The 25,861-nt window shown below is 36.3% G+C and overlaps 3 protein-coding genes across 9 annotated transcripts in view; 2 read left to right on the plus strand and 1 right to left on the minus strand.

Annotated features, from left to right (window-relative positions):
- The window catches only part of LOC107093580 (gamma-adducin-like), a 25,888-nt gene extending 23,767 nt beyond the window's left edge, over positions 1-2,121 (plus strand). For all 7 annotated transcript variants that reach the window (XM_015388729.1, XM_015388730.1, XM_015388728.1 and 4 more), the window contains one exon: positions 625-2,121. In XM_015388729.1, coding sequence (XP_015244215.1) covers positions 625-875 — 251 coding nt within the window. In that variant the 3' untranslated portion in view covers positions 876-2,121. The remainder of the gene's footprint in view (positions 1-624) is intronic.
- A 4,494-nt stretch (positions 2,122-6,615) lies between these two features.
- Positions 6,616-16,694, plus strand: LOC107093567 (max-interacting protein 1-like). The gene is made up of 6 exons (XM_015388707.1): positions 6,616-7,007; positions 9,247-9,349; positions 9,522-9,551; positions 10,583-10,697; positions 14,652-14,823; positions 14,902-16,694. Exons 1-6 carry the CDS (start codon positions 6,773-6,775, stop codon positions 15,063-15,065), a joined length of 819 nt encoding a protein of 272 aa, XP_015244193.1. The 5' UTR covers positions 6,616-6,772; the 3' UTR covers positions 15,066-16,694.
- Positions 16,695-18,252: 1,558 nt separating this feature from the next.
- Positions 18,253-25,861, minus strand: smndc1 (survival motor neuron domain containing 1). Its single transcript, XM_015388710.1, has 6 exons — positions 25,712-25,861; positions 25,277-25,403; positions 23,455-23,597; positions 22,823-22,984; positions 18,933-19,086; positions 18,253-18,846 (listed from the first exon to the last, which is right to left on the minus strand). Exons 2-6 carry the CDS (start codon positions 25,394-25,396, stop codon positions 18,709-18,711), a joined length of 717 nt encoding a protein of 238 aa, XP_015244196.1. The 5' UTR covers positions 25,397-25,403; positions 25,712-25,861; the 3' UTR covers positions 18,253-18,708.

Genomic DNA, 25,861 nt, shown 5'->3' on the forward strand with positions numbered 1-25,861 from the left:
TCTTTTATTAAACTGATTATTGTATTTTAGACGCATGGGAGGCATCTACATAGGAGTTAGCTGCATGCCGTTGAAAGGACTCAGCTAAAATTTTAGAAACGTGCAATAGTGACGCTGACTGCCTGTGTTTGACAGGACAGAGAAGCTGCTCGGAGTTCAAGGAGAGATGGGTGAAGTATGAACAGCCCTGTGATAAAAGAAGCCTTTTAAATTGTGTAAAACTCTATGGAGTAGGGAATGAGGTTCACCTTCTAAAAAGACTTAAAAAAGGAAGCTTCAGTGAAATGGATTGGATTCAAGCTTATTGTATGTTTTTTAAACACCAGTCTAAATCCAGACCTAAATCATTTTTAAGTCAAAAATGGGAAAGATCATGTTCACAGTCACTAACCCAGAATAGGTCTGTATTCATCATGATTTTACCCAGGAGATTTGACATTATTCAGCAAAATGAGAAAACATAAATAATAATTTTCCTTAAAAATGTAAAAAAAAAAGAGTATGAATCATTTGGTGAGGCACTGTGGATCTTAGAACAAAATTATAGTTTAGCTCATAATTAATGGCTTTTCTGTGGGGCCTTTTTTTGCCACACCTCTCTGACTCAGTTTTATCTGTCGACAGACACAATACCAAACGGAAAGGACCACTTGTCAGAGACGGAGGAGGATCTGAGCATCGAGGTATCCAAGCTGAGTGTGAGCACTTCAGAAACGGTGGAAATCTCCATAACAACAAGGGAGAAAACGGGGGAGCCTCAGACCCCGGAGAGCCAGAGCAAGTCCCCCAAGAAAAAGAAAAATAAGTTCCGTACTCCCTCGTTCTTGAAAAAAAGTAAGAAAAAGAAGGAGGAGAAGGCAAAAACAGAAGCTTGAGCGTGAGCAAAGAGTTTCATTTGAGGGGGAAAAGCGTGATATGAATTCCTTATTTTTGCTGAGTTAAAGAGAAGTGAAATAAGAGAAATGGAGCTATGACAAGAGAGCCTTCTGTATGTTTTAACAATCATTCAAAGTTCTTTCGATGATCCTTCAAAGATCTTTCTATGTGTTGGGACTTTTTTCAACCTTATGACTGACAACTGAGAACTTTATATGGATGAATCTGTTTAAAAAGGAATGCCAGTGTTCCTGTGCCTCCAACCCATATTTTAATGGGCCTTCATGGGTATAATGAAGTAATTCATATAATGAAACATCAAGTGGACCTTACATTTTTGTGATTTCTTTTCTTATTATTGCACAAGTTGTTGAATGTATTCAAAGTTAGAGGATTTTTTAAAAATGTTTAGGTAACAGTAGTTTAAGAGTGGCTGAAAAGTGTAAAGTTATATGATGTTTAGCCAAACAGTATATGTGTTTGAGCTTTGAATCTATTCATAGTTATACTTGTAATAATATATGTGTGTTTATATAACAGTATAGTGTTGGATAGTAAATGATTTGATAGTCTTTATATACTCTTACACTAAAATACGCTGTGATGAATCAAACGGTAACAATCCATGTTCTTACATGTTTGTGTCTTTTGCTGCTTTTATGGTATTTTTGACAAGGAACCAACTGTGACTAATAGAGAAAGCTCTGCAAGTGATTTTTATGAGTTTGACTTTTACCAATAGCTTTTTTATTTTATTTTGGGATTGCAATTATGAAAGTGCCATGGGTGAATCACAGCAAGTAGATTTTGATGTCTTTTGTTTGCTTAGCTTGTCATTTAAGGCATCTGAGTAATGAAATCTCTTCTTCTTGCTCAATGTTGGAGTTTTACATGAAGGATAATGGAGGTTTGTGTATTTCTAACCCAGTCAACAATGTGAATGGTGAATTTCAACCCAAAGGGAGTTTCTTGTAAATAGTATTTTTTTTCTGAAGTTCCTTTGCTATGATAAACCAAATAGCAACAAATCTTTAAAAAGTGAGAGAACAATCGAATATCCATATTCTAACACTCCCTGTATTATGCTGTTACTTTACTTACTATAAATAAGCTCCATAATTTGTGTTTACATTTGTACTGCTAATGTATGCTTGTGTTTCTCTTCTTGTTTACATTCCTCTTTGTTTATTAGCAAGATTTTTTTTTTTGCTAGACAAAATAACACCTGTAATATGAAATAAAACTTTTTGTGATACAAATTTCCCAGTCTTCTTGTCTTAAAAACTCTCCAACCTCTCCTCCACCCAACAGAAAACAATACATTCACTCCATTTGGTGATAATTACGCCTGTAAAGCTGCATAATCAGCCTTCAGCCATGATATGAATGAGCGTTGTCATGGTGAAACACTGAGTGTGGGGTCTGTGGAGACAAAAGAGGGGATTTGTTGTCTCCAACAGGTGTTCACGGTGGGGGAAGTGGCGGGATCTGCACCTTCACGACCCCTTAAGCCACACACATTCACCTCCATAGAACATGCAGAGCTACATATTTTATCTGACATGTTTTATTTACATTTTTTTTGGTCCGATTAATTACTAAAGGTTTTTGGATTTTTTATTTCTTTATTAGATCTTCACCATTTGTGCGCCTCCAATGCGTGGCCACCATCAGTGTGTGAAAACCAATGCGTTTTCTGCCCTCGCTGTGGCAGCCTACAAAGGGTAAAGAGCAGGTGACAAATGTGACCTGCAGCACTGTTGTGCTTTGACCTCTCAACAAAGGGTTTCAGTTGTTGTAAAACAACTATAGAATCAACAGACCACCAGTGTGCTTCAAATGAGTTTGAACATTTTAGGATTTTGTCAACTGAAGTAAAAAATATATATATTTTAACATTGTTTAACATTATGTGACAGACCCACAAAAAAGGACACATAATTAATTCATAATTAGTCAAAACATGTTATAATCTTAGTATGAACCACACTGTTCTTCGAAGACCTCCACAGCCTAAACAAATCAGTTCTTAGTTTCTAACCCCGCTATGTTTTAAGGAACGATATCAGTATTTAAAGTTAGTCACAATGCATCTCATTTGCATGCTGCCACAAGCCATGTAGGAGGTAAAGTAAACACTGAGGGACAGAGCTATGGATGGATGAGCTTAAACTCTGACTTAGCACAACATGCAAAATAAAAAAAAAAGTATTTCTCTGAACACTTCATTATCATGTTGTAGCATGGTAGTGTCAGCATCATGCTGTGGAAATGCATGATTCCTTAGTTTAGATAGATAGATAGATAGATAGATAGATAGATAGATAGATAGATAGATAGATAGATAGATAGATAGATAGATAGATAGATAGATAGATAATTTTCAGTTTAAAAAATATGCAGCACTCTGTGTCTGCCTCTGCTGTGATGACAGACGAGCCACTGGTGTAATCCTCAGGCTTTTCAGATTACTCCAGTTGGGGTCACATTCTACACCAACCTACAGCGGGTCAGCTTTCCACTCCCTCTCTATCACTCAGCCATTCTGCACACAATCCTTACTGCACAGATGAAGCTTTTCCTGGTGAAATGCTGTCAGTTTCCCTCCCCCACTGATCTCTTGGTCCAAATCTGTCCTTTTGAGCCAGAGAGCTGGGAGCTGAATTTGATGTGTGAGTTATACATCAGTGATGCTGGAGCAATAAAAGCTCAGTTAACTGGAGTTCTTAACAGTGCAAATTAGCATAAAAGCGAATGAGCATCTTCCCCTTTTTTTGATCAAATTATAAGGTATCAGGGCTCCACGTCGCACCAGGCGACTGAAATAGACTCCATGGCAGAGTGAACTCTCTTTCACTCGGGCGTCTGTTACAGGCCTGGCCACATCTGCAGCATGCAAGCCATCTGCACCTATTGTCTCAGAGCCGAAACACGGCCCCGCACGCATGGCTGGCCTTGTAAAGGCAGCGAGTCCCTTTCCACTCTGTTCTCTACCATCCCTCACTGAGAGAGGGGAAAATGACTTGTTAATCTCACAAAAGCAACAAACAGCATTGACACACTAAACTTGAAAGAGATTTAACTTCAAGGTTAGCTTTATCTTTTTAATAAAAGGATAACTAAAAAAAATCAATGAGGTCATTATCACTATCAGGGAATTGGTGGTGAAAAAAAGAATGGGTTGAGCTTATTGAGATCACTATGTTCACTGATTCACTATGTTCTTGCTCACATTGTGGGAGTTTGAATGTTTTGAGTGTGAGAAGTAAGGTTGAGGGTGGGAACAAGACCAATGGCAAAGAGATAAATAGCAGGAATCTGAATAAAAATGAAATATAAAAAGTTTGAATGTTCTTATGACTAATTTTAGGAAGCGAAACCTAAGAAATAACATATGTTGATTATGGTTATTAGATATCAAAGACTGCATATTCAGTGTCTTGAAAAATTTGAATGGCCATGAAAGCTCACTGCTAACGGAGCCTTTTGTTCAAAGAAGGTTTAGTGAAAGGAAAACCTGTAACAGGAAGGAACACAGCTTTGAGGAGATTGTCACCTGAAATCCATCAAGGCTGAGGGGATGTGTGTGTATGTGTGCAGATCTAAGATCAAAATAAAGTTTGTATCCACTTTGTGTTCTGAAGAGTAGTCAACACAGATATCCGCATGGATATGTCATTGCTCTTTATGCTTTTTTTCACTTACAAGCTTTGTGAAGATGTTTTGTTTTTCTGTTGTTTTCTTCCAGGACCTGGCACCTGCCCACACTTCCAATGATATGAAAGCTTTGCTCTATGACCATGTTGTTACTGTGCCAGCAGACTGGCCTGACCTGAGACCCATGGAGAATCTCAGGGGTGCTATCAAAATGAAAGATGAGAGACACCAGAACAAACAATGCATATGACCTGAAGGCTGCCATCCAAGTAACCTGGGCTTCAATTACACCTCAGCAGAAGCAAAGGCTGATTACCTCCAAGACACTGAAAAATGATGCACCAATCCATAAAAGGAGACACAAACATGTATTTAGACCATAACAATGAACACAAACATTTGTGTTTAAATTGTAATTTAAGACAATCTATGCAAATCTCTTATTAATTTTAGTGTTTGACAGTTATTGTGGGGTTTTTAATATGAATAAGACATATAGTTTCAGAATATTTCACTCAATATTTTTGATATAAGGACTTTAACTTCCGATAAGAAAAATTGGAGCCTTTTCACAATGTTCACTTTTAGAACATGGTAAGACAACAAGTTAACTGTTTTAACTGCACAAGCATTTCAAGTCTGAATGAGAGAAAGCACTTGTTTCAGTTTAAACTACTAGAAAAGGAATACTCCAGAAAGTTTTGTAAGTGCTATACTTTATACCATAGTGCTTGTTGCACAGCATAGCTATACTTTTAGGCTGGGTTTTAGCATGTATTTCCAAAACTGTAGATAACGTGACAGTGAAATAGTTGCATGGATGCTTTGAAAACAATGTATCTTCTAATAATACTAATCAACCATCTCACTAGGAAGTACTCGTGTCCTTCACATGTTCGAGGTAACAACAACAAGATTTTAAAGCATGCTCCACACAGAGCTGCCCCAAGATGGCACAAGGCCTTCGGTTGAGTTTCATTTTGGGGCAAAAATCCATCTAATCCCTTTGCAGTAAGACGTTTGATTCTTCTCTGAAGTTGCTTTCAAAAGATGAATCCTTTTTTGGCTCACTATGTTATAAGGAGCTAGTGAAAACTGATGCATTTGCAAAACTTTTCTTTCAATCAAGGCTTCCTGCTGTTCCCTAAAGGCCCTAAACACCTATAATGTCCCCTTATGCCTTAGGCTAGCTCCCCTTTCCAGTCTCCTTGGTTTTTATGTCTACGCTACAATAAATGTATCGTAAATTTCATGTCTAAAATAAACTTTTGTGTGTTTTTTCTTTAAGTTTCCACTGTTTTATAAAAAAAAATCTACCAGCTGCAGCTGTCTTGACTATAATGAAATAAGCCTAATGGACTAAAAAACATGTAGAAAGGAAGATATTATCAATAAAAGTGACATGAAAAGCCAGGCGATGGTTTATTAATGCTTCAGGGGCAAAGACATTGATTTCTTGGAAACTGATAACTGTAAATATACAAGTTGAAACATTATGTAGTTAAACGGAATGCATCAGCTCTAGACATACCGGTACCAATAAAGTAGTTATAGAGTTGATCAAAGATACCAAAGTGTTTTAAAAAGGCTATCAGAAAGCCATGGTTTTTCATTTTGTGGTAAATGTGTGAATATTACAAAAAAAAAAGGGGGGGGGGGGGTGTTGGTGTGCAAGTTACACTGAATAACTGACTTATTTACACTGGTTCTGTTGATTAAATAAAAATAGGCCAACTGTGGTACAAATATAAATACATATATGAAAAACCGGATCTAAAACTTGACATTTTTCATGATTTAAAACAAATAGATAACAGTATTTGTTATGGCTGCAATATAAGCTGAACAAATACAGTAGCACCACGTTGTTTTCCCCAAATATCAACCAATCAGTGCGCACAAAATAAAAGGTGAGACTAATTTTCTTTTCTTGGGAAATAAAATGTATTTTCCCGTAAGTTGAAGCTCTATATGTTTCATTTACCGCTCTCCTGCAGTATTGATAATGAGGATTTATTATGGAACAGTTGACAATGAATGCAATGTGCATGCGTTAGTGGGAGGGATTATCCACCAAGTAGGGCAAGTGGCTAAGGCTAAGGACTGCAATTCCATCCAGCCTAGTTCATTTCAGTCATCCGCTCCGAGCGCGCACTCAATCACACAAGGGGAACACATTTTTGCGCACAATAATAATAATAATAAAGCCATAAGTAAAAAGAAAGAAAAGGGGGAAAAAATGGTAAAGTACATTCGGCAACACAGCAGCGAGCTTAGAAGCGAAGAGGTCCTGTCGAAGTCTGACGCGTCCAAGGAGCAGCAGGAGAGATTGGGAGAGATGTCCGACTCTTCCTTCAGCGACGCTTTCTACTCCAAATATTCCGCAATGGACCAGCTCGGCACTTTTATGCGGAACGTGCAAGTGCTGCTGGAGGCGGCTAGTTACATTGAAAGCGCCGAGAAGAGCAACGGAAGTAAGTAAATAGACGGGACATTTAATGCGCCGAGCAGACAACAATAGAGAGCGAGGGCGACAAAAGACGCGCAGCGGACAGACGCACTGCTGGCCCGAGCTGCGCCTGCGATGTTTCACCTGCTGCTCTTTATTCTACTCTGCTCTTTTAAGCCTGACACATTTAAAAAACGGCAGCGTTTTGGAGATAAGTTGGTATATTCAGCTCATGTTGGAGTCTGGGGAAGTATTGATGCATTAGATGCGGCTATCCCGCTGATGTTTAAACTGATTATTTTTGCAACCATTAGATGCACATTTTTCAAAGCCATTTGCACGATGTTAAAGAGCCTCCAGAGGCAGAACACACATTTAGATTGCCTATATCAGTCTGGCATTTTCCCTGTAGACATTTTTATTTATTTATGATCATTCGGCTGATGCATTGGATTTACTGAGAAATGCATTTACTGCAATCCTCACCATATTGATACTAATTAATTTTTTCTATTTCCTATCAAATGTAAAAATCCCCAGCCTTGTTATACTGTTCTGTGGGAGCTGCTGCTTCCTTGTATGTGTTGTTCACATGGTTTGCACATGGAACAAATTGTTAAGTTTCTATTGGTCTAAAACCATGTTCCCAGCCCCTGCTTCTTTGCAGATAACCAATCAGAGACAGTCTTTATTTATGACGTCTCATGTTACTGAGAGAGATGCTTCATGGGAACTGTAGGAAAACCAATACAGTAGCTACTGTTAAAGGGAAGTAGGATATAACAAAACACTCTGATAGAGAAACAGCTTTACAAGTTTTTCTCAGTTAATTCTAGCCTATTGTAAATTGTTAATTATATATACTCTCACTGACCACTTATTAGGCACAGCTGCTGGTAAAAGGTGGAACTTTTTGATCCATTTGGGCTATAACTAACTACCACTTTAGTAATAGTGTGATATCAATTATTTTAAATGTAATTTGAGTAACTGTCTAAAAAATTTGTTTAGTTTAGTTTTAGTTTATTTTACTTAGGCTTATTTTATGAGTATGTAGAAATGCATAAAAACATGCAAGAAGACAAATAATTCTGTTTCCTTTTTTTAGTTAAAGATATCAAAATATCTAATAGAATTACGTTGCAAATCTTTGGTTTTCATGTCAAAAACTTGTGGCAAAGGATGCATCTGCAGCAACAAAAAAAGGTAACATCATTTCAAAAACTGCCTGTTCTTGTTGACTTAACATCAACATGAATTTCACATGCTGTAAATCACATGAATGTGACCTCATTACCTGACTAATTCAAAATAGGTGTGTCAAGAACTGCAACACCATTCCCATTATAACTAATGCAGTCTATGCAGTTTCTGAATAGAAATGGTTATAATGGGCCTGCATTGTAGTCATTGAGTGAAATGTCTCAGATATCATGTGGAGGATATTTTAAGAACTCCAAGGCTTTACAGGTTCTTTAGCTTGTTAAAAAAAAAAAAACAACAACAGGATGCAACTATTGATTTTTACAGTTTTAAAAACTAAAGCTCCAGCTCTACATTATCATGAATCATGATTTCTGTGTCTGTGGTCAAAAGATATAGTTGGACCAAAGTTATGTATTTACTCTTTGAAATAAATACAATATTCATTTTTTGTCACTACTTTATTCCAAAGTAAATGTATACTTATATTTAATCATAAAAAACATTGTTTTTCCAAATAAAACAATGAAATTTTAACAAAGCATGAAAATTATTTATGATCTGTGTTAATTTATAGTTTTACTCTGTTTGCATGCAGTTTCTTTCTTTTCTAATAAATTATAATGTTAACTTTCAAACATCTGATAAATGTAACTTGAGAAAAAGTAATACAATTAAGTGTAAGAAATTGCAGTATTTTTTTAAGTTGATCGTAAAGTATTTTTTTTTTCCAGTGTGGTTGTCATCTATAGATAGAAAGCATTCTGTTGATAGCTACTATTCTCCTTTTAACCATGAGTGATGAACCCAGAATTTTTCTAAAAACCACAAAAAAATACATATTTTTTATGTTTTGTCATTCTTAAGTATTGCAAACATCTTTCCCAATGTTATATTTGTAATAGACAATTACTAAATATGGTTTATCTAAAAAATTTGAAGTAGTAGCTAGTATTTATATTTGGAAAGTCCCAAAGAACATTAATTTTTTGTCAAGTATATCCAGCTATTCTTATGTCACTGAATACTTATTCCCTGCATCTATTTTTTCTCTCCATTAGAATGTGAGCATGGTTATGCTTCAGCATACCCTGAAACGCAGATTGCACATCAACAGAAACATCGCAAGTTCAAGAGCAGAAAAGTGGACAATATGCACAACAGGTAGGTTAATAGCACTTGTTGCAACATCCCAATTACCATAGTCTTCATTTCATATTTCTACCTCTTAATGAAAAACAGCAATAGCTTTAGCACGTTAGGTTTGGCGTTGTGGATCAGGCTGTTTTACTGATTAATTATTTGATAGTAAATGTTTTTATTATTTTTTTAACAGATCAGCACACAATGAGCTGGAAAAGAACAGGTGAGAGAGGGAAGACCAAAATGGTCCTTTCGTTGCATGTTTGAGTTTTGCATGGCAATTTTCTTAGAGACAATCCCAGTCAACACAGTTGCAATGCAGTGCATGCTTAACGACGCTGATGAGCAAAGAGGCATAAAGCAAACTAATAGTTGATGTTACCACCTCCAACTTTCATAATGAACCCCATGGTGCACAAACCCACAGCTTTCCTCCACTCAGCTACATTTGCATATCTGAGGTAAATGCTAAATACATTAACCATAACATTCAAAAATAAGATGTTCTGTAGGCACTGTAAACGAGCTTATCATCACGGCACCTTTAGGGAACTTTCATAATCAACAACTTTTTCATTTCGACATGGTACCGGACATCAGTGAACGTTTTGCAAGGCAAATCGAACATAGCCACAGTATAGCAACAGTGTTCCTCGAGGACGTGTATTCAGTTCCCCAGTCAGCACACGGGAAGCATCTGTTTCTAGACAACAGAGCTCTTTCCTGAAAGATTCAAGCTATGAAAGCTGACTGCCATTTTCCTTTGGCTCCCAATTATGCAGTTTCTGTCTTAAACAATTGAAGTAAATAATAGTACATATATTAATTCTAAATGTAAATCACTACCTATACATCCATGAAAACAGCTCTTTCAAAGTGGATTATATACCTAAAGAAGAGGAGTTCAGATAAGATGATTCTAATTCACAAAATGGAGGCCAATGCAGATATGACATCATGATTTGACCTACATTTTACTCCATTATATGCAGGCATACTGAGAGTCCTTTGTCAGTTATTGTGCTCAGTCCGACTGCAGAGGCCTCTGTGGCTCACAAACAGAATAATAGATGAACTCAGCAACTTTCAAATCTCAATCCATGTCATTTTTTCCTTCATCGGCACAACAAATAATCACACATGATGCAAAAATGTTTATAGCAATTTTTGCTGTAGTTAGGAGTGGAGAATGTGACGTGCTCGTTCTGTTCAGTCCCTGCAGAGAAATTACCTGAACGATGTCTCCTCCCACAGGCGAGCACATCTCCGCCTGTGTTTGGAAAGGTTGAAGTCACTCATCCCTCTGGGACCAGACTGCAGCCGGCACACCACACTGGGACTGCTCAACAAGGCCAAAGCACACATCAAGGTGTGGTAGTGTGAGAGCTACTGAGCTGCTGTGGGAGTGGGAGCTGCTGAGGTTTCCCTCTTTGGGAGAGCTACTTTGTTTTAATTCAAATTTTGTCACAAATTAATCTTTTTCTTTTATATCTTACTGTCAGTTCTATAAAGGAAAATTATTATACTGAGACTTTATAACACATTTTACTAACAAGCAAAGATAGCCAGAGTAAACACAAAATTCTGGTTTAAAAATGATTCTTTTCACCAAAATCTCTCCAAACCAACCTAATGCTATGTAAAGCATACTTTCTTCTCAAAGTGACTAACCACATCTTTTTAGTCATTTGAGTTTAGGTGTAGTAGTCATATTTCCTGATCCCAAAAGACTTTTAAAATCAACATGAAACCACAAGATCTCAGAAGCAACAGATCACGGTCAAACTAAGCAAAACAGATGACACATAAAGTAAAATAACTTCTCGGGCTTTGGGAAACAACCCTCCACAAATGGAAAAGCATGGAACAGTAGCTAACCTATCCCTTAAAGTCAGTGTTCACTTATCATCATTATGAACACCAAGGCCTGTTTCATATGTGCGAAAAAAAGAAAAAAAAAAAAGCTTTGGGGTCTTGCACCGCTTCCTCCTGGATTTCTTGGTCTTCATGATGTCGTTCGTTCAACAATTTTCTCTGACATGTAAATACACAGAAATTAAGTCCATCCTCCAATCAGGCAACATTTAAGGCTGTATTTTAAACTGGATTTATTTCTGACCTACCACTTGAAATATATCATAAAATCTTAGCTCCAACATCTAACACTGGTCTTAAAATCTGCACACCTGCTCCAGTTGGTAAACCTGGGTTGGCTAATTGGACAGTGACTGAGACAGTGGGATCATATATATTTTGTAAATTTCGATTAATAAATGAAAAACATTTTACTGCTTAAAAAAAATTACTAAATTATTTGCATTTTTTAATATATTTTTTTTATATACAAAGTCAAATCCTAAGCTGGAACCCCTTGTACTCTGTTCCTTGTTCCCCCATAAATCTAATGCACAAGAAGTATAAGAGTAGTTGCCCCAAAAAGCTTAAAAACCATGGCTCAATGTGCAGCGTTTAAACTCGCGCCCCTCGTTTAAAACCTGTCTATTTATGTGCTTACAATTTGTTTAACTGTATGTTAATAATCGACACCTACCTGCCAATGAAAGGCAGGCCTTTTTGAACTAATTGCACTAAATGCTAAATGATGAAGGGCAATGGTTAAACAATGCCTTATACAGAGCTCAACTGTCATAGTTCTTTCTATGTTTTTCTCTTACAGGTATTGCAGTATTGTATTCTTTGTTGCTTTATATATATATATATATATATATATATATATATATATATATATATATATATATATTCTTCTTTTTTTCCATATTAGTTGAAGGAATTGTGCTACAAATGATGGTCATGGACAGTTCACTCTTCTATTGAGGAGTTTAAGAAGTTGCATAAAATATAAGGGTTTTTAAAATAAAACTACCGGTAAATGATTTAGACTTTTAACCAATCTAACGGTTAGATAACCTAAATAATCGATTAAATACAAGAAATATGTGTGTTGCTTTGCTCATATGATTTTTTTTTTTATTCAATAATTGAGGAGAAAAATGTTTTTTAATTGAAGGGTTGCTTTATTTTGTTGATATATGGTATTCTATTAAAATGCAATTAATTCATTACAGACCCTGTAATTAACTCGATTGAAAATTTTCATTGCGCCCCACCACTACTACATACACCGTCTGTTTAACACAGCTTATGTTAGTCAAATCATTTCTAGTGGAGGTTATGGTTGGTGCCTCAGGGATGCCTCATAAAAAGCTAACCTGGCAACAGCCGATAAGTCTTTCACCTGGACATGTAATAAGTAAAAAGCTGTGATGTCAGCTGTTGACTCTGGACATGTGCATGTGAAGTCCTGGAAAGGAGGGCTTTTAAAGCTTACTGTACTTTTATTTTTGGAACAATAGGATGTGTATTTAAAGGGTAGACCAAGTGCAGCTGGCACAGGGCCTAAAAGCCCCGGGGCATAAAAAAACAAAGCAAACCAAAACTATGAACTGGTTTGGAGAAAGACGTTTTCTCATGCAATGGGAGCTCCCTAAAAACAAATGATTTAATCTCTTTTACCTTAACATACAAGCCTTATGCATTACAGTTCTTAGACCCAAGCAACTCTAAGTTTGAGAGTTTATCTCCCAATGAAATTTAACAATCTGCCACAAATTAAAAGGTCTTTTTAGATTCAGATATTTGCCTTGTTTTATATGCAGAATATGTAAAGGAAGACAACTTTTTGAAGGTTTTTGCCCATTTTAAACTTTAAATCGATCTGGATTTATAGGATCATATCATAATTGTCTATGTATTTTTTCTGTGAAAAGAAAATATTGTTCAGCATAAAAAAATAATCAAGACTTTTTTTTTGAACAACTGAAAGGATTAGCTATTTATTTAATGAACACTTGTTATTATTAACTTCATTTAGTCACCAGCTTTTCAGCTGCAACCAAACCAGCAATATTAAAAATACAGATTTTAAATTATAGGAGGAACCTATCAACCTTACGTATGTTGGTGCTTTTCTCTTGGCTATGTATTGGGATTATTAATCCCTTTAGAAAAGGAGTTAGCCCAGTGATTTGCTAAAATCCCCTGAGCTTTTCCATAGTTTGATGTGATGCATCTATAAACTATTCACTTCACTGGGATTCCTTTTTAAGTGTGGTTATAATTTCTAACATAATTGCTGTCAGAAATGATATAATAATTCTGTGCATAAAGCTGCAACATTCTAACATGACAGTAGCTGCATCATGCTGAGGGCTTTTCTTGAGTTTTTTTCTTTTATTCTGGAGGTCTAAATGAGGCTTAACAATTTGTAATGATAATAAGACAAAAAGTAGGTTTGTATTGATCAACTGTTCCCCTACAATCCTGTCACATAAAGTGAAAGAAGGCAATCTTCTAATGACTAAACAAACCGGTGGATTTCTTTGTTTTGAATAGAGTTTGCAGATCTGAATAATGGTTTTATGTTAAACATAAGTTGTTGATGAATCTTCGCTTTCAATGAGCTGCCTTCCTTCTGTCCGCTTTTGATTAGTTGCTTCTAGTGCTCTGTTCAATTCTTATTCCTTTTACAATCACGTTTTCCTCCATTAAACCTACTTGCTACTTCCACTATCATTTATATTTCACAATGTATTAACCATTAACAAGTGAACCACTTAAAGCCTAAATATGCTTTACCATGATTAAAGAGTATCTCAAGACCCAAAACAGTTGATTAGCAGACTCCTGTTGGGTCCTTACGCCAACTTTAAAGACATACCCCAACTTTTTGATACCCTTCTCCCTTGCAAAAGTCTTCATACAACGTAATACCAATCAAATTAGATCAAAATTCAAGTTAAATATTTGCAAAATAAAAAGTAAGCTGGAAAACACCTCCCTCTGTGTGCACTACTCCCACAATAAAACACAGTGGTGGCTGCATCATGCGGTGGTGAGGCCTAGTTTCCAGGACCTGGATGAATGAATAAGCCAAAAATGAACTGATGTTTCTTAGTAAGAGTAAAAATATGCATTTTTGGGGGGCTGGGAGTGTTTGCAAGACACAGTAAACATCATAGGCACCAGATGTTTGGCTACAATCATCAGCAGTCTGGAAAATATTTGTTGGAAAACAGCTGCATGCTGAGAGTTTGCATTAAAACATGGTAGTAGCTGCATGACGCTTCTAAATATTCCATGTAGTTTCTCTTTAACTACATGAAAATATCTAGAAAAGCCTAAATGAGTCACTACAGTGTGGTTTGCATAAACAAATGATCTGGAATCAATGTGTAAACATTATAATTACATTTTTTATAAGCTACAAGAGATTTCATTGAAACATGTTTTTATTTCTCTTTAGAAACTTGAAGAGGCGGATCGAAGGAGTCAGCACCAACTGGAGACCTTAGAAAGAGAGCAGAGACACCTGCAGAGGCAGCTGGCTCTGCTGCAGTCTCATGGGGAATGGGAGAGGGTCCGCACAGACAGCCTTGGCTCCCGCATGGACTCTGATCGCTCAGAGTCGGACAGAGGTCAGTCTTCTAATACAACTCTGTACTTACTTTCTAATAACTGATCGTGTAATCCTAACTTCTTTGTTCTGCATGCAGAGGAAATTGAAGTGGACGTTGAAAGCACTGAGTTCTCCCATGGAGAAATGGACAGTGTTAGCACCAGTGGTGCGAGCGACCTAGACGACCACAGCAGCCGGCAGAGCTCGGCCAGCGATGAGGGCTACTCTACCTGCAGTCTAAAACTGGCATTCTCTGCTTAAACAACCAGCCTATACCGATACTGAAGCTGCAATCTTTTATGGCTTTCTCCCTTCAAAGTACCAGCCTACAGCTCCATTCTCCCTAAACAGTCTTCAAAAGAACCAGCCTCCCACATGAAAAAAGCATAACCCCAGAACCAGCCTTACGTTCAGTTCAGTCCAGCCTTCTCCCACTCTCTGGCACATTACCACCATAAATCTTTGGTAATATTTAACAAATATCAAACCACAGTTCTCTCTACTTTTTGTTCAAATGAAATATTCCTGATCCTGTGGAGGACCGGTTATTTAATCAGTGTCAAACACTGAAGGGGCGACTCTGCTTTAATCACGCTGATCCTTAAAAAACCAGCAAACCCCCTTTATTTGCACACACAACCAGCAAGGATTTCACAATTGGAAACATCTGCGCCATATGCCTTGTGAGAAAGCCCTTTTTTTTTACTGGATAACTCATACAAGCAGCACTTCTTGTCAACATACAAGTCGGCAAGGGCTAAAGTATAATTTGCATTCCAAAATATGCTCCTAAAGTCTGTTACGTCTGCTTTAGGACCCACAAATCAGACACTGATTTCATGTGGTGTCCCTCTCGTATAAGACAGTCCAATCAATAACAGGTGGCATGTAGTCCACTATTTTTAATCTAATATATTTTGCATGATTCTATTTATTTTTGATATATTTAATTGTACTTAAGTTTTGCTTGACCTGCATTCTTTTCATCACTGCTTTTAAAATGTCTGCCACACTTAATTGGCAGAAAATCCCCTACAGAAGCATTTGATGTGCTGTGAGTTTAACCCATTACTCAGTGCTTCGTTAAATGCTTTCACACCAAGTACAAATTTCATAAGTTTAGTCAGTAATAAGCTAATCTAGCACTTGTCCAAGCACAAAGCTCAAGCAATAATATCTAGTCTGATCATGTGTGTGATGTTGGCTGGATCTTGTTCATTTTTCCCCTTCAACTCCAAATACAAGGATTTACACCTGCTTTGGTAGTAGAATCAGCAGTAAAATGATTGTAATTGACTTGAAACGCTATGGTGCATGTGTCTTGAATGTAGCCTTTCAAATATTGTAATGTATTTTGGATTGACGAGTCTAATAATATTAATAATTATGTTGGTAGCATGAACAGCAATCTACAGAATATTGGTTTATACTTCAGCGTTCAATACTGTATCTTGTTTTGTACTGTAGCAAAGGAAAATTTGAAAGCTTTACACTAAAATTCTAAATATATTTAATACAGAATCGCACTGCTTATTTGTTTGAAAGGGTAAAAAAAAAACGATATTTAAAAATGAACATTTATCTGCATTCTTCTGAACAAAGCCCCAAGTAAATCACCACCAATTTGTGTCTTAACAAGGGGATCGTCCGATGCTTTGTTGGAGAGCCTTCCCCTGCCCATCACGTTTGGGAAACCACAAAAATGCACTACTTTAAGAAAATGTCAATTATGTTGAGGCACAACCCAGAATGTTTTTCTTATGCTTACTCAGCCGTCCAAGATGACTTTTTTGCAAAATATGTGCTGCTGGTCCCTTACTAAGAATTTGTATCAGCTCCTGGAGACTTCCTAGAATCTTAATAAAAACTTTAAACACAAAATCATTCTGATGTGTTCTTTAAGCTTCTAATCAAGGGTCTACATCAAAGTGCACTACTATATATTGTGCAATTGAAGCTTAATAAGTAATCCAAAAAAATAAACAATTTAAGCATTAACTTCTGTTCATTTAATTATAAGCTAAAAATCAAGTACAAAATAAAAACGACTAATTACAGGTATGGCCTACATGTTCCTCTGATCCATTTCCATCTATCATAAGAATTCTGATGGTTTTTTCATAGAATTTTGCTGTTTATTGGAACATCAAAGTATATTATTGGAGGGTTCAGAGGAAGGAGAAGTCTGGGTGACAATGAAGCACAAGTAACAACTGCAGCTTTGAGAGGATTATGAAGCAAAGGCTATTCAAGGGTTCTGATGAGATAAGAAGTGGACTGCAGCTGGAATCAGAGCTTCAAGAGCCACCACACATACTCATGTATATATAATATATATATATATATATATATACACACACACACAGGGCATTAGCCCGTTTTCACATTCCAAGTATAGAGCCTCTCCTGACAAGAAAAACAAAAAAAAAAACATTGAATGCATCCTTCCTGAACTAATAAGATAAAGTAATGAAAGACATCTAAGTAGAGATGGGCTGATCGTCTGCATGACACGGGGCATTTAAGAGTGATTCATAGAGAAAACGTCCTTCTTCTACATAAGCTGTACAGCAGTGGTGTATAGTAACTAAGTACATGTAATTCATTACAGTACTTAAATCATTTTATACTTACATTTTTTTTTCTTTTTTAATAAAGACTTTTTTTCACATAGAAAAGTAAACTACTTCTTGACTTAAAAATCTGAGATATTGCTACTCGCTATAATTATATGGCCCGGATTTATAATGAAAGTTTTTTTGATCCCTAATAGGCATGTGAACAAAATCATTACCTGGTCCACACTTCTAACTTCTCAGTGGGATTAATGCACCATGTTTGATTTATTTTTATTTGAGAATGCCCTTTTAAAAACATGTTCATTTAATGTATTTCTCTAGAGGGATGAAAAGGTTATTAATACTACTGTTATTCTAAACTCAAGTTAGCACTAAACCATTGGTGTTAAAGTGTAGTGAAATTTGCTTTACATCTGTATTTTGAAAGAATCCACTTAATTTGTTAGTTTTTCCTCTTTAAGACATAGTGGACATATTTTATGCATTCCTACAGACCACTTCCTAGTTTTCTCAGGGACATTTAACTCAAGTACTTTTATCAGTGACTTTCACTTCTACCAAAGTAATTTTCCGCTAAGGTATTCATCATTAGCTTTAATTCTTGATCAACATGAACGTTTTGAAGTATATCACCCTTTGTCCCAGTTTTGTTTCACATTTTCAAATAAATAAGGTGAAATAACTATGAAGGATGCCTTGGGTTAACTAAGATGTTCCTGTACCTTTAAGCAGTTTAAATTTCTGTATTTATCAGTTTTTGCTGTATTGTTCTGCTTATTTTACTGGCTGTTAAGTCTTTGCTGCCATCTACAGGTACCACAATAAGAAAACAATGAGACATTAAAAAGAAAGCAGTTTTTTCCTAAAAACTGAAAACAAAACAATGTTTATTTTACCATTTTTATATATATACAGAAATTAAAATGTCCAGGAATTCCAAAGCCTTAACATAATGAATCAGATCTCCTTGCCATTATTGATGAGAATTTAACAATGCAGCATCAAATGTGCACTCCAAATCAAATGGCCTAAGTTTATAAACATCTTAGAGGAGGTTTTGCTTCATCTTAAAATAAGTACAAACTCCACAGCTTTTCCATAGTTCATAATGTTTTTAGACAACAATAATGGGAAAAAATATCTAATTCTTTTTAGTTGAGGTTCTATAATATACAAGAGAACTACAGCGACATTTCAAATCCTGGTGTCCAACCAGTTCCTTTAAAAGCTTTCATTACTTGAGGGACTTTAATCATGTAGAAACACAACAAAAAGCACTGATACAACTAGTACACAGTGGATAATTATGTACAGAGCATGTTAGGTCATTGAGGCATCAGATGTCTGACGTTGTATTTGGACGTGTCATTATACTGGGTCATAGGTTTGTCTGCAATACCACATGTTCCCACTCCCACCTTTCCATTTACGCTCTCTGGGGATGCAAATATGCTCCTCTTCACCTGAAAGGAAATACAACAAAACACACAACTCAGCAACTATTGCATAAATCATAACAAAATATTAAAAATAAAAAGCATACTTTTACCTGTCCTTTCTTGTTCTTTGAATAAGCTTTGTTGTTGAACTGTTGCCACTTAGATTTCTGGTCCTCCCTCTCTTGCTCCAACTCCTTCATCCTCTGCACCTTTTTCTGGGCTTTTTTCTTCTTATACTCTCGCTGCTCTGCTATTTGCTCTTTTCTGGAGACACAGGATGAAAGAGAACAAAAACTGGTCAAATAAAAAGATCTGATATCCCTATTTTTTTAATTCATTGAGACAAAATGATAATGTAAACACAACATATGGTGAACTGCAATGTTATATTCCAATTATAAACTGTAAAGAAAAATATCCTAATGGACATTGTTGGTGTTGGAAATTGAATTTCAGAAGAGTCTTTAAATGCTTCTATCAAAGTAAATATTTATTGAAAGTCAACCTTTCTGTGCGTTTTATGTTGTACGTCAAGTCACAACCATTAAAATGAATGTAGTTTATTTTAAAAGTTGTTATCCTCAAATCATAAAAAAAGGGTCTAAATTAATTTAAGTAGTGAACAGTGCAGATTTAGAGCAGGAAAGTAACCTGGACCATAAGCCTTATCCTCTCCATATTAACACGCAATCATTTTAACCTAGCCAATAAAAAATAAAAAAAAACTTGCAGCTTCTTTTCCATCTTCCTTGTACTTGGAAATATTTTCCAATAACCAGCAGTGGGAGCAACCCTTTGCTGTTAGCCATTCTTCAAAGCAGGTGGCTATGATTGCTTTCCAGGAAATGTTAAAACAGCCAAATGAAAGGCTTCTCTTGAAATGTACTGCATTTATTGCTATTACATCTTTTAAAATCACAATCAAAGTGCTCTGCATGAAGCCCCCGCCCCCCTTTTTCTGTCACTGCATCTGTAATTTTTGGTTGGCATGCTCCACCATGCAGCACAGCTGAGTGATAACTTAGAGAGTTCATTGAGCGTTTATGTTAACAGACAGAACTGAATAGAGCCCTTTTTGCAGCCTTCTTCTCATAAAAGTGTGAAAAAAAATTGGATCAGTTTGTGTTACTGCTTTAGCAGGCCTCATTACGTTTTTTTTTTATTTTTTATTTTTTTTAACTACTGGCATGCTTCTTAAGAAGAATGAACAGCAGCGCCCTCATCTGGGCAGTGCAGCAAAAGAATATGTTAAAAAGATTAATCGAAGCTGAATTGTTCATTTAATCAGATCACTTTTTAACCTAATAATCCGTTAATCTGCAATTCATTTTAAGTTGATTCTTTAGACAGATTCACATTTTCAAAGTGTTAGCCATAATAAAGACCAAGGGAACAAAAGACTCAAAATGACATGAAAAAACTGACAATATTTCTACCTAGCTCAGAGGTAAATAGCTAAAACTGCCATTTAATGGGTTGAAAATTGCCATCAGATGGTAAACTGGGGACTGATATTAGTGCCATTCATGAAGAAAATTTCAAAATGGTATCTTTAAACATTTCTTTTGTCAGAAAAATGTAAAGCAATCAGAAGCAAAGCTTTTTCACGAAGGACTGGATAAAAGAAACTGATTTTGATGAAACAGCTGCACTGTTGGCCAGGAGAGGAAACCTTTTAATCAAAACCCTCTAAATGCAATACCCTTTACTTAGTTTTTAATTGGGTATTTTCCTACATTGATCAGAGAAAACAATGGAGCTGCCTTTTTCCTCTTTTTCATAAGATGTCAAGAGAAGTCAAGCAAGTAGACAAACTAAACAGATGGCTCCAGTTTAGGGCTGGGCGATAATTCAATAACGATATATATCGATCGATAGACGTGTGGCGCAATAGAAAAAAAGAGGGTCGATAAAAGTTCGATAAAAAAGAAACGTAGTTTTCCTTCCTTCTCATTGTAGCCTAGCATGTAGGTTTATGCTAGTCACTGCTTCCTCCCAACCAATCACAATCGCGGACCCAGGCACGCCGTCACCAAGCGCCGCCCTCTCAAACCACAACACAGAGCACATGAAGATGTCCAACAAGGAAAGGCGGAGGAAATTGTTCCAAAGAAAGGTTTTTGTAGTTCGGCAGTTCGGCAGTATTTCGGTCATGGCAAGTCGGACCAAAAACAAACCACAGTCATCTAGAAAATGTGTCGGGAACCAGTGAAAACCAAGTCTGATAACGAAACCAACTTTTTTTTTTTTCATCTCAGCCGCTCACAGCCGCAGGAGTACGAGCTGTGTAGGCCCCGACGCGGCTCTCCTCCGAGGAATCTTCGGAAAATATATATATTTTTTCAGTTCTGGGCAGTTTCCCACGTAGTTCTAACAATTGAGATAAAAATGCTGAGGGGCCAGAAACTTCAAAGTAATAACTCAGGTTAAAGCAGGAAACGGGGGCGGCGGTGGGGGGGTATTTATTTATTTGTTATATTTATTTTGGTCTCTTTTCTGGTCACTTTAGTTTATTCTTTGTCAGTATTTAATAACATAACTCAGGTCTCTTAAGTTATTTTTCTTTAAAACAATTCTGTTATGGTTAAAAAAGTTGGTTAAATAAAGATTTAATTCGAAGTCTGTGTTTGTGTTTTTTATTAAAATTAAATCATTTAGCAATATTATAAAAGTCGAGGCAGAGCTGCACATAAAATATGGTTTCAAATCTTTTCAATAATTATCGATATCGATCAATATGCATTTTTTTTTATCGATAAGCTTTTTTTCTATATCGCCCAGCCCTACTCCAGTTCAAAGGTTTATTGCCTTTTTGGAGGCTCAATGGTACAGACAGCAACCATATTGGTCTGATCCTTGGTGCCCCTGTACTCCATTCAGAGCATCAGAGATGAACAGAGTATTTCTGAATATTTGTTCAACCCATCAGGTATCCTTGGATTTTAGTTGCAGCTGAGCAGAGTGTTTTGATGTTCCCCCTAGTGGTGGGCAAAATGTTGAATAAACTCGATGTATCTTCAGTTTTCCAACGCACAATAGTTAATTTGACTATCGCAACCATGGAGTATAAATTCACGACGACATTAAGCCATCTCCATCTATTTCACTGAGAGTTTTATTTTTCTCCACACACTTTGAATGCATCATAAACCCTTCCCAAAACCGGTTTATTTTCTGCACGCACACTACAGCAACCGGCAAATTAACTATGGTGACATCAGGTGTTTGAGCTGAGCAATATCTGGCAGTGGTTTGGATTTCTTCCTGATTGGATCTTGCAGGCACGATCACACCAGAAGAAGTGTCAGGAAGCCTTTGATTGACACTTGCCACTTACCCCATCTACCACAAACTTTGGAGAAGCCTCCGCCAGTGTCCCGCCTCCAGCCGTCGTCTGTACTTATGGATGACGAGCTGTCAGTCAAAGGCTTCCTGACAGTACTTCCTGTGTGATCGTGTCTGCAAGGCCCAATCAGGAGGAGGCTCAAAGAAAAGGTTTGTCTCCACCCAACCTTTCAAAACACATTTTCCTTTGCATGAGGAGAAAATCAGTCCGAGGACAGAGACGCTTTCGAGAACGTAGCCGCCCTCAAGCTTTTGACCGATGGATAGAAAACTGTGCTTCATTCAAGTATTGTTTGTAATGTGCAACACAAAATGAACTGGGTTGACTCAAGTAATTTGTTGTAAAAAGTATATTTTTCCTTGTGAAGGCTAGATAATTTTTAACCTTTTATTTCAATATTTTACACTGAAATTTCCCAGAATAAAACCATCATATGAGTGGATTGTATTCATTCAGTAACAATGCATCCCCTAAACACATTTGCAGCTCAGCGAGAGGCTGACAGGTTTCTTTAAACAAAATTACAGAAAAGCAAGGTCCGTATTAAGAGGCAGAAAGAGACATACACACACAAAAAACAAAAAAAACAAAAATCAAGCCTGACTTTCACGGGGAAGCAGAACATTAAGTGAATAAGAATAAGATTTTTATTACCTTGACTTTGATTTTCCCCCTCCGTCCTCCTCAGATCGCTTCCCTTCTTCCACTACTTTGAGGTTCTGCAGGGGAATCACTTCAGCGTTCCCATATTCAATGAACGTAACAGCAGCAGTGCCATTTTCTCGGTCTATCTCCTCAATCTCAGCTTCATACACCCTGTCAAAAGATCACGTCTGTAAGCAGGTGAGTATGAGCCAAAAACTCAAGGTCTACTCAACAGGCAAAGTTCAACTATTTACCATATAACCTACTTCTTATAAATTCCACATACATTTTCATTTCTAATCAAAATGAGCAACTGAATCATCTCCCAAATGTCTGCTAATAAAATGCATTTAAAAAGAAACATTCTATACTTTAGCAATGGATTTTATCAAGCTATGTAGAAAGACTTGCAGACATGTATAGATTATAAACACAATGCATTTGAAAATCATGATATAGTAATAGTACAGCAAGAATACTCTGGCATAAGGTTGTTGAAATTTCCACACCCTTATGCTTTCAACACCCAAACACTCACACTTTAAACATACTTTAAACCAACTAAAAAAGTGTTTTTCAGTTTGATGGCAAGCATTCCACGTACATCTAATTGTTTATTTTTAGAGGATGTTGAAACTCACTGGCTATCCTGACTCCATACTGCCATACATCTGTCACCCACTTTCCAGCTTTTCTTCACTGGTACAGACGCTGAACCACTGGTGCTGGAAGCCCCATCAATGAGCTGCGCACTCAGGAGATCTTTGGTCAAATCAATGACTTCCTGCAAGGGAATAACAAAAAACAGCAATATTTACAAGGCAGATGTTCTCATTTTTATGTTCAAATAAATCCCTTTCATGAATTATTTTAAACTAATTAAAGAGCTAATGTAAGCTTGTTATAGCTGTAATTCCATAATGACTTGAACAACCAAATGGGATAATATTTTATGCAACTGGCATTTTAAATCTACTAACAATACACAAAATTGGTGAATAAAGGCTAAACCGGTTCATAAAAAAGCCACAACTAAAGCTGAGAACTAGAGTTAAACTATGTAAACAGCAGAACGCAGAGAGGTAAACCCAATTAGATGTTATAATTTTCTGTTAATTTATTTTTTGTAAATATTGTAGTAAATTAAAACTAGTATTTTCACTCAAAATTCCATAAGATCATTAAACAGGCCCCTGTCTACAGGTTTTGTAATTTTTTTTTTATATCCAGATAAACTTGACAGACTTTTCACTTGTTTCATTCGGCTTTTCTGAACTGTCCATTTTTGTTTAACTTGGAAGCTACAACATTATATGGCTCATATAACTTTAGGAGCAAACCTTGCTTATTTTTCAAACCTGGGGAAAAAAAATATGAATGACATAACACGTAAACATATTTGTATTTGGGCTCCCAACCCCAGTAATATACTTGATGATTTCTGTTTTTTTTAATGGAGGATAATTGCTTGAACTGTGCATTATCTCATTCTAATAAAGTTATTAGGGAAATAGATCTAAGACTAAAGCAGTAGATGGAGCCAGATGTTACTTGTTATCAGACACTATGCTTGCCTATCATCAAGATCAGAAAGACTTTAACTGTATTTAGCCGAGGATCAATTTATTTATCCAAAGTAGTCCATGTTATTATTAAAGGGGAATCCTGATAGAACTTTTCCATTTTCAATGCATATCCATTATTGCAGCTTTGAGTATAAATATTGGCAGAAATCATGCATACGTTTATCAATTACTTTGTTGTATGGAATGATAGAAAAGGCTTGATCAAGCCTTAGAGTCACATAAAGAATAAGCAACAGTTGAGTAAGAAAAAAAACGATCCATTAAAGGACATTTGTACATAAAGTTTTACACTTAGCTGCTGCTGTGCATGCAGGATACCGCCAGATAGAAATGCTAAATGCTAAGCAGAGAGCTTCTATCAAAGGTATTTTACATGGTTTTTAAGATTCAGGCTACAATGGTTGATATCAGATATTTCCAATATCTATTTAACATCAAAACATCACTATTTACTTATATTGTACTGTGGATCTTTCTTAAAATTTTTCAAAAGTTGTTTCCTATCAAATGTACAACAAAAGCATGAAATACACGAGAAATTTGAGAATTAATGGAAAGGAAAGAGTGTAAATGTGAGCGTAAATATAAAATTAAAACACGAGAAATATGGAAAAAAATGGGGAAATGGGATGGGTCGACTGATTATTGAGATAATGGATAAATGGATTGATAGATTTCACAGAAATATTGTTTTCACAATTGTTATCCTGAATTGTAACACATTTCAATCAAACTCCATACTATATTAAGGTAACATTTCCTCCAAATTGCGCGTATGCTCTTCAACCGATTCCAATCTGTCATCAACTAAATTGCAGTGAAGTAGAAATAAAATGTTTGCATGAATCAAGTAGAGTGAAAGGTGAACACAACAAACCTGCAAGTCCTTCTGAAGTTTTTGGAGGTCTTCATTATCTGGATCGGTTGATAAAGCAACTTCTACTTGCTGTAGCTGTGCTTTGTAGCTGCTCAGCTGTTTCGCCAGTTCTTCAGACATCTGTGCGCTAAAATAAACAGAACAACAGAAAGCGAAGTCACCCAGCATCCTACGAATAGCCAGTGGATTTCGGAATACATGTATATATATGTATATAAAAAAAACATTTAAATCACTCAGAAGACCACTTTACACTGTCCCACGTAACCCGAGAAGGTTTTAGTTACATGACAATGTAACTAAAACATGAACCTTAGCATTAGCGCTAACACTGCTAGCAAGGCCCTTTCGTCCAACGGACGTTAGCATAAGGTGGCTAGCAATAGCTAAAACCCAGAGCAGAAACAACAAAGATAGTATTATATGTGGTATTACCTTTGTTTCGAAACTCTTGCCTTGTCAATATAACAATAAATAATATTCAAAGTCGATTACGTCTAACAAAATCGTTAACTAATCTTAAAATGGGCTCTTCTCCCTTGTGTGTGAGTAGCTCACCGGAAACCCCAGCTATATTACACTGCT

Source organism: Cyprinodon variegatus, unplaced genomic scaffold (genome assembly GCF_000732505.1).
Source record: "Cyprinodon variegatus isolate N-32 unplaced genomic scaffold, C_variegatus-1.0 Scaffold433, whole genome shotgun sequence".
Classification (NCBI taxonomy): domain Eukaryota; kingdom Metazoa; phylum Chordata; class Actinopteri; order Cyprinodontiformes; family Cyprinodontidae; genus Cyprinodon; species Cyprinodon variegatus.